This window comes from Entelurus aequoreus, linkage group LG01 (genome assembly GCF_033978785.1).
Source record: "Entelurus aequoreus isolate RoL-2023_Sb linkage group LG01, RoL_Eaeq_v1.1, whole genome shotgun sequence".
Lineage (NCBI taxonomy): Eukaryota > Metazoa > Chordata > Actinopteri > Syngnathiformes > Syngnathidae > Entelurus > Entelurus aequoreus.
In genome coordinates this window covers 43,456,660-43,466,515 of record NC_084731.1, presented here as the reverse complement: position 1 = coordinate 43,466,515, position 9,856 = coordinate 43,456,660, and the positions used below count along the sequence as shown (strand labels likewise).

Here is a 9,856-nt window from a genome sequence, read left to right as displayed (position 1 = left end):
ACTGTTACTTGAGAAAAAAAACATTTATTGCCGAAAATGTTTACCTTCATTAGTGTGTTGTATTGAGAATATGACAACATAAAGTAGTTACAGATGTAGCTTTAAATAGCACCCCAAAACTTACATTTGTGACTTTCCCATCACGTATGACTAGCAAAATAAAACCAACACATAAACTTAAGATTGAGTAACAGGTGGCAAATGTGAAATTTAGACATTTTAAAAAAATCAACCGTGCACTCAAAACAATCATGCTGAAAGAATCAGAATCCTTTATTGTTAACTGACTGTAACAACGGTTTCTTGAACACCTCTATCACCACCTTGAGTCGGCAAAATTCTAAAAAGAAAGCATGATTATAAAAATTTGGAGTTCCCATACACAAGCCATTTTGTGATGTCCTCATTTTCTGTCGTTAGACCGAGAACGACTGAAAGACAAAAACAACAAACAAATGACATGATAACTCAACATGGGTGATGGTAAAACAGTTTGTCAATATCCTCATTAGCATACCTCCTTGATCGCGAAAATGATCTTGAGCGCTTACGGTTCTTGTCTCTGGAAAGAGACCGATATCTGCGTTTGTCTCGTGAAACAGACCTGGAGGAGAAAAGAAAATTAGGTTAAATAATTTATAATCACTGCCATTAAAAAATAAAAATAACTTGCCTGCTGCGACTGCGACTCAGGCTCCTCTTCCTTGGTGATCTAAAGTGTAGGTGAAGTTGACAAAAAAGATGATTTAAGGGTTATCCTAACCAACACATACAACCTCATTGGGATGCATGTGAAAACTTGGGTTATGCGTAGTTCATTCTAATTAGATCATTCTGATGGAACTCCCCAAAAATGACAACGCTCTTTTTTACTAAACGCCAATTTTGCCCGGCAAGTACCAAAAGATGAGCCACGTCAAAATTGCTATTGATAAAGTCAATGCTTGACACCAAGGCTCAATTGGAGAAAAACTAGATCACATCCCTATAATGGTAAGAAAATGTGCTTTATAATGGGAAAATAGAATAAAAATACATTTAAGGCCATTTTATGCTGTTTGCTGGATCTAAAATGATTTTAGCAAACCAATTAGGTGCAGTGTTATTGAATTATTAAAATTGCTTTTGTGTTACACAGGACACAATTGCACTTGAGGTGAAATAATATTGCACGATTGATGAGACCAAAACTGCAAGGTCACCCCACAGGGCCAGTAGTTCAGCCATGCAACATAAGATCTACATTGTAATAGAATTTGTTGACGCTTCACTGGGATGTTTGTGTGAATATTTAACCTACACATCTGTCAAGTGTAAAATGTCACTGAGCTTTGGAAAGGAAAAGAAAAACGCATAACTGCAAAGAGCATGATAAAAGCAACTTACTATTTTGGGGGGTTTGGACAAGAAAGAAATGGCGCATGGTAGCCATGGACAGGGAGGTCAAATTGCAGAGAGGATCTGCCACATGCTGCAAATGTTGGCGATATGAAGTTGCTTGTTTGCTGGTTGAAGGGGATGGTTGTAGTTTCTCTTTAGGGGGAGGGATGTAAGCCAAGGGCAATTCCCGTTGATACAGTGGTCGCATGGCGAATAGTACGAGTAAAGACGGCGATTGGTTGATAATGTGAGGTGGGCCACTGTTGATTGGGTTAAGGTTGGAGAAGAAGGAGGATGCCGGGAACTGCATGCTCAGGAACCAAAAGCTTGGTGGAACCTGACGACTGGCGGTGCGCCTGGATCATGTGACAACACCAGCCAAGCAGGTCAGCAGTCACATGATGCTGAAAGAGGACTAGTTGACTGACTCAGATGGTGAGAAGCGTGGTGGTGACTCTGCAACGGGGTTCAGTTTTATTAATAAATGGAAAACTGAACTCAGCAAAACAAAATTAACACCTACAGAAATGTACCCTAAAAAATTTAAGTTGGTAATGAAGGCATTTTAAATCTAAGTGTAGTGTATTTCTAGAAAATATAAGTTAAAAAGCTTTTGACAGATTATCAAAACTTCGCACTGCCAAAATGAAGCATAGTACTGAGACGAACTGGTAAAGCTGAAGGCAAACAGATCCCTAAATCATTGTGCATAATCACAAGTGATCATCTTGCCAGTGCAGTCAACTTACATTTCTATGGCATTGTCAAACATTTTGAGGTCATTTGCTGCAGTGGGTGTGGGAAAATCAGCCATATGTGTAAGACATTTTTTAAAAAATGCATGCTTTAGGTTTAGAAAGATACCTGCGTCTAACTACGGGGCTTCGGCGCCTGACGTCATCCCTTGAGTGTCGACTCCAGGATGGAGGAGGACCACGGCTTCTTGAACGCTTTTCTCCAGTGGATAATTCGACACGGACTCGACAGCCACACATTGTTCTGCCAAATGATAAAGATAGCATTAATATAATTTCAAAATGGTGTGTATACAACAAGCTACATTTCTTGAGAAAAGTTATTACCTCCCATCCAGTTCTCTCACTGCATCAGAGGCATCTCTGGGATCTTCAAACTCAACAAAAGCAAAGCCTGGGGGGTTCCGAGCAACCCATACACTTCGTAAAGGACCGAAGTATCCAAAAGCCTGTTCTATCTCAGACTTGTTTCCATTGTTTCCAAGATTTCCAACATAAACTTTGCAGTCCAGTGGACAGTCTCTGTTGAACGATGGGTCTGACGGGAAAGAATACATTGAGACAGTGAGGGCTTCAGACTCACTGTGCCTCCATTTAGTAACCCAAGTTTAACTATTAAATATGATATTTAGATGTATAAGAAAAAGGTGAGAAGTCAGCACTGCCCTACACGAGGAACACTTAACTTGCAGACGCATCAACTTTGCTGAACTGGGCTTTTTTTTGGTTTGGTGTCATTGTTTTTCCACTACAGGATCACATTCTATTCTATTGTACTACTTATTGTGCCCCATTTATAATCTACTCCAATTAAACAATTATGTTTATAACATACTCTACTTATTTGGGACGGCCTGGATCGGTTGGTAGAGCGGTCGTGCCAGCAACTTAAGGGTTCCAGGTTCGTTTCCCGCTTCCGCCATCCTGATCACTGCCGTTATGTCCTTGGGCAAAACACTTTACCCAATGTAGCTTAAAATATGTAGATAATAGGTTTCACTACATAAAGCGCTTTGAGTCTCTAGAGAAAAAAGCGCTATATAAATATAACACTATTCCATATTCTATTTAAATTATTAAGTACATACTATTGTTCTTGTTGGACTCAAGAGCTAAATCTAGGACCTCGGGTATTCAATTTTGTGCCATCACATGTGTGCTGGTATGACAATAATGTTCCTTGAATATTTGTGTACACAAGCCCCTTTTAATCAAGGTTTCTACAGTTGCCAGCAAGTCTAATTTAGTGATTTTTAATGCTACTTAAAATAAATGTTATGTCCATGTCTTACTGCAGATAGTTGTAGTCAAACGCTTACAATTGTCAGTATAGACAAAATTGTAAGCATCTGACAATGAATAGTTGAAATGTTTACATTAACTATTACTCTTGCGAATAAGAATTGGTTCACAAGACTGTTTAACGTGAGAATGTGTTTCTATTAGGGATGTAACGGTAAACGATATAATGATAAACCGCAATAAAATTCCAGACGGTTAGTAATACCGTTTAAATGTTTAATTACCGAAAACCTGTCATTTATTAATACATTTTAGGCAACACTGCTTACTTCCTTGAAATTGAAGCGCCGGCTGAGTTGTCAGTGAGGCACAAAGATTGGATGTAAGAGGTATCACTCCTGTTTATTTTTGTTGGCCAAACTGTTGCACTGAACCACTAGGTTGTTACAGAAGAACAAAGTTTGTTTATAGCTTTATTTTCATTAGCCAAACTACTTTGTGGGTTTACTATTGACCTCAAAAAGTAAACACCATGTTTTTTTTACTTTACTTGTTTTTACATCACTTGTGTGGTTTTCATTCCATAATATTATTTGAATAACCATTCATGTGACATAGCATTTTAATAATGTTTTAAGGTGTATGGTTAATTCTTATGCGACACATTTCTGCTCAAACTCTCAATGGATCTGTCCTGATACAGCTTGTACGTGTACACACAGTGCATGTAAATGTATGTACATAACTTAAAAAACACCTCTATGAAAATGTAAAAAGTGATAAAGGCATCGTGTACTAAAAAAACTGACACGTTGATACTATTAATGAGAAAAAACACAAATATTTGTATTTAAATAAATTGATAACATTTATCCATAGCCTTTTTATTAGACATTACAAAATACATGATGGCATCACATTCACACCCCAACAGTGTTTTACCAAACAATGGATAATCCTGACCAATAGTCGTGATTTCAATATTGATAAAAATAATAATTATTATTTTGCCCATAATCGTGCAGTCCTATGTGTAAGACTAGACCTCATATATGAACAGTACTTTTTTTTATCTATATGGACAAAAAGTGCAGTTACATCTTATGGCCATTGGGTGCCACCTTGCACAATTTTCACATACATTTTATATATTTATGTTTTTATTTAGTTTCTGCCATATTACTTTGTTTATAATACTTGTGTTGCTTCCATATGCACATTTTCTACTTGAGCTACATACATACATTTTGAATGTGTTTGTGTTTTATTAAATTAAACTTGGTTAAAAGATTTCAGTAGTTTTGATGCTGCCTGTAAGTAGTTTTTGAAAATTTTAAGCACATTTATAATTATTGCGATAACAGCCGCGATAATATTGGTAACAATAACCGTAATAAGAAATTGTAACACCGTGACATCGCTAATTTATATTCTCATTTATTTTACACAGCAGATGTGGCTTTTATTGGCCACGCCAAAGAAATGGGACACTGCCTTTAATCACTGACTTATTAGCCTAGACCATGTATGATTTCACCGCATTGATGCCAATTGAGCAAAGTTTTAAGGTCTTTTTGCACATGCTGCAAAACACTCCTCCGGGTTTGCAATCGACAAGCTTTAACAAAGGTTCACTAATGATGAAGTAACAAAAAGGTCATGAAAACTTCCCACATCCTAAAAGACATACAACAGACCATTTCCATCAAAGACAAAATAAAATAAAAATATATGATGCTTTTGTTTTCTGGCCAATTTTTCTTTTGCCGTCCCTTGCACGTTTTGTGTTTCTTTTGTTTATTCTTTATTTATAGTGGTTTTGTTTCAATTTCTTAATTACTGCTTGAAAATAAGATAAAAAATATTTGGAAATACATATATTTTTTTAAATGTATAGAGACTTGTTTACTTGTATGTTCTGATTGTTTGAATTGTGTGTATCATTTTGGCGGTTAAATAAAGTTAGAAAAAAAGAGCTGTGATTGGTCAACTTGTTACGACAGTTCCAGGGTTTACACAGCCTACCTTCGCGAACGCTTTCTCCTACGGTTTTGATGCAACGTGCACATTAAAAGTGACTGTTGTATTAAAAGGGATTAATTACAGCACCAACATTAAAATAAGTGTCGCTACCACTACTACACACGGGAAAACATGTGGAAGAGAATTGCAAGTAGGTCATGCCACATGTACCGAAACAAAGATTGTGGATGACTGACAAGAGGTTTCCTCGGTTTGTGCTATTCCATTGTCAAATAAACGTGCCAGACTGGTGAGAGCAATGCACAAAATGATATCTCTGTATCCAGTTTGAAAGCCGGAAACAAAGAAACAAACACACGGACATTGCAATTTATTGATAACGGCAGAGTTATTAAGTTATTTTTTTACAATTCCATTAATTGGTCCTGGCTTACAATTGTATGAGTTTTTAAATGCCTCTGGACACCAAATGTGATGCTTTTTAATGCCATTTAAGGCCTTAAATCTCACAAAATTAATTTAATGAGTTTTAATGCTGTTTATTGACACCTGGAAGCCCTGTAAAGTTTGGCATATCTTAAATTGCTGGTATCACATGTAATTTGATTATATGGGACAGTGGTATTGTATCATGAATACATGGAATAACTTCTCATACCTCCCATTTCAGCAAGTTCAAAAGTTGGAAGTGATGTCCTACAGTGAAACCGACCTGAAATGCAATACGGGAAAAAATAAATCATCATTAGTCTGGCCAACAAATACTATCAGGCATTTATTGGACAAGTAGCGCCTACTTTGTAATGTTGACTGGTATTGTCACCAAAATGGAGAACCCAACTCTGATGTGACGTTACAGAATAGTTTTCTTGTGTATGTCTTTGTGTTTTAACACTTTTTAGGGAAACAACAGATGACATATATAGGTAATGAACTTGCTTTTAATAAAACAGGATTTCGGCTGTACGTAGAACCGATGCAATTAAAGCACACCATACTAACATTTCAATCATTCTTGAAAACATTCATGGAAGGCGGCAGTGCTCATACTGAACACTAACACGCTTGCGGAAGCACAATGAATTCACAATCTTCAAAGACAACAGCCGCGTGGATTTAGCCTTTAATGTAAAGACGTATACACAAACTGGATAATCTATAAAACCTCAACATTAAAATTGAATTCAACGAGAAATTCTAGGGAAGTCATGAATCCCAACCCATCCCCCATCTCATCAAACATGCGTCGCTAACGTTACTTAGCAAAGTTAGCATCTCTCACGTCGATCGATTTAGCCCTTTTCCGGACCCAAATACATATTGACTAACTTCACTCGACATCAACGTCGAGAAAAATGAGCGTAGAGTAATTTAAACGTGATTTGAATTTGAGCTTACCCTTTCTGCGGCAGTGTGCGATGAAAAATATCAGCGAGTGCACTGGGACAGCTCCTCCTAGCTTGACTTGTTGTTAGCGCCGGTAGCCCAGCCGGAAAAGGAGGCGGCTTTCTTCTTTGTGTTATCCTCGTAAATCAAGGACTCACTTGAACATAGCGCCCCCTGAGGTCTTCTTCGTTTTCTTCTTCTTTTTTTTGTTTTGTTGCTTTTCCGTGTCTTTTTTTATCTTATTTTATTTTTTTTATTTTTTTTAATAAATGTTTTTATTGAATTTGACAGGTATTACACTATACAATAGAACAGTAATCACATTTTCCTCCTTTTTTTTTTACCCACCCACTTCCAAGAACAGCAACCCAACACACACCCCATACACACACAACCCCCCCCCCCCAGGTCCTACATAAGTTAAAGGTACAGTCACAAATGGAAAATAATTAGTACACCACTTTCTTCTCAACATAGGCAGATAATAAATATACACCCAGAATAAATGTAAATAAAAAATAAAAAAGGAAGCTGGTTTGTGAAAGGTGAACTTTTCATGTATCCTATAGCGTCTTTAATTTAGCTATGTAGTCAACCACACCACCCCAAACAGAATAAAACTTCCCAGGTGCCCCCCTAAGATTGAACTTTATTTTCTCCAGATCTAAATAAATCATAAGGTCTTTAAGCCATAAGGAGGCTTTGGGGCAAAATGGTGACTTCCACTCCAGCAAAATTCTCCTACGTGCTAATAAGGATGCAAAGGCGATACTATCCTTAAATTTTCTCCTTATTTGGGGATCTGATACCGTCCCAAAAATGGCCATTTCTGCACATGGTGTCAGGTTTAAATCCAATGCCTTAGCAAGGTGTTTGAAAATAGTTGTCCAATAGTCCAGCAAATGGGGACAAGACCAAAACATGTGCGTCATGTTTGCAGGTGACATGTGACATCTGTTACAAGTATCCGAAATATTGGGGTATATTTTGGAGAGTTTGGAATTAGTAAAATAAATACGGTGGACAACCTTAAATTGTATTAAATTAAGCCTTGAACAGGATGTACTGTTGTTAATTCGGGTTAAGGCAGAATCCCAATCTCCATCATCTAAAGATCTGCCAAGCTCTTCTTCCCAATTCCCTCTGATTTTATCAAGAGACGTTTTACTAAACTGGGATATTAAGATGTAGATTTTGGAGATTAGGCCTTTCTGATTTGTGGGAATATCTCAAATTGAGTCAATTAGCGAATTAGGTGGAGTATTAGGGAAAAAGAGACTATTTAATTTAACAAAATTACGAACCTGAAAGTATCGAAATAGGTGAGATTTTGGTAGGTCAAATTTTATACACAGTTCACTGAAACTAGCGAAGACATCACCAATATATAAGTCCTTTAGCCTGCTAAGGTTTGACTGCTTCCATAGAGAAAACGCTACATCTGTGCTAGGAGGGAGGAAGAGGTGGTTATTATGAATGGGGCTGTGATTGGATAAGCCCTGCAGGCCGAAAGTATTTCTAAATTGAGACCAGATTCTAAGGGTAGAAATGACGATTGGACTACAAGTAAATTGGGATGGTCGATAAGGTAATTTTGATGTAAGTAGATCCAAGAGAGAGGTAGAACAGGAACTAGCTTCAGATGTACACCAGATTAATTCAGGTTCTTGGATCCATAGAGTCACATTGTGTATGTTAGCTGCCCAAAAGTAGTATTTTAGATTAGGGAGTGATAAACCACCTACGGACCTATGCCTTTGCAGGAACTCTCTTCTAATCCTGGGAGTCTTGCCTTTCCATATAAAGGATGAAATTAGTTTGTTTATTATGCAAAAAAAGGAATTGGGTAAAAAGATAGGCAAACATTGAAACAGATACAAAAATCGAGGAAGCACATTCATTTTGACGCAGTTTACCCTGCCAGCAATAGTTATGTGTAAATCTTTCCACCTATCCAAATCTAATTTAAGTTTGTCGATTAGAGGTGGAAAATTGTCCTTGTAGAGAGCTGGTAGCTTGCGACAAATATGTACACCTAAGTACTTGAAGCTGTTCCTAAACATCTTAAATGGGAAATATCCATCAGGGATCTCAAGGGCCAAATTATTCACAGGGAAGCATTCACTCTTAGCGACATTCAATTTATAGCCAGAGAATGATCCAAAATTGTTTAGCAAATCAATAATCTTTGGAATGGTAGAGATTGGATCAGATATAAACAATAGTAAATCATCCGCGTATAGAGAATGTGTGTGTTCTAGACCGCATCTATGGATTCCTTTACTGATACCGGCCGATTTAAGAGCAATGGACAAGGGTTCAATTGCAGTAACAAATAACAATGGGCTTAGAGGGCACCCCTGCCGTGTACCTCTGCCAAGTGTGAAAAATTGGGATAACATCCCATTTGTGCTTACGGCAGCCCTAGGAGAAGAGTATAGAAGTGCTATCCAAGATATATATTTAGACCCAATGTTAAACCTCTTTAAGACCTCCAATAAATATCCCCACTCCACCCTGTCGAAAGCTTTCTCTGCATCCAAAGAGACCACCACTTCTGGCGTCTCCTCGGATGCTGGAGAAAAAATAATGTTAAGAAGGCTACGAATGTTGGAAAAAGAGTGCCGGTTTTTCATAAATCCAGTTTGGTCAGGTGATATGATGTTTGGTAAAATTGATTCAAGGCGAAGGGCCAGTGCTTTAGCTAAAATCTTATAATCAGCGTTTAAGAGAGAGATGGGACGGTAAGAACTACAGTCAGAATCAACTTTTCCCGGTTTTAGTAATAAAGTTATTGACGCTTCGGTGAGAGTTCGAGGCAAGGTACCCCGGTCCAGAGAGTCATTGTACATATTTAAAAGGAGAGGAGTCAGTTTATCTGAGAATTTTTTATAAAACTCTATAGGATAGCCATCTAGGCCAGGGGCCTTGCCGCTCTGCATTAGTTTAATTGAATTTACAATTTCCCGGATTACTAAAGGTTGATCCAAAGCGCTCTCTTGAGTAGTAGTTATGGATGGAAATTTCAAGTTATCCAGGAAACGCAACATGATTGTTTTATCAGCAGCGCATTGTGAAGTATATAGTTCAGAGTAGAATGATTTGAAGGT

The 9,856-nt window shown here is 37.5% G+C and overlaps 1 protein-coding gene across 1 annotated transcript; it reads right to left on the bottom strand.

The window, feature by feature from the left end:
* Positions 1 to 8: 8 nt before the first annotated feature.
* On the bottom strand, positions 9 to 6,912 carry LOC133652517 (serine/arginine-rich splicing factor 3-like). Its single transcript, XM_062051351.1, has 7 exons — positions 6,759 to 6,912; positions 6,019 to 6,072; positions 2,463 to 2,673; positions 2,245 to 2,379; positions 674 to 712; positions 518 to 604; positions 9 to 431 (listed from the first exon to the last, which is right to left on the bottom strand). The coding sequence occupies exons 2-7, from the start codon at positions 6,023 to 6,025 to the stop codon at positions 404 to 406; spliced, it is 507 nt and encodes a 168-aa protein (XP_061907335.1). The 5' UTR covers positions 6,026 to 6,072; positions 6,759 to 6,912; the 3' UTR covers positions 9 to 403.
* Positions 6,913 to 9,856: the final 2,944 nt, after the last annotated feature.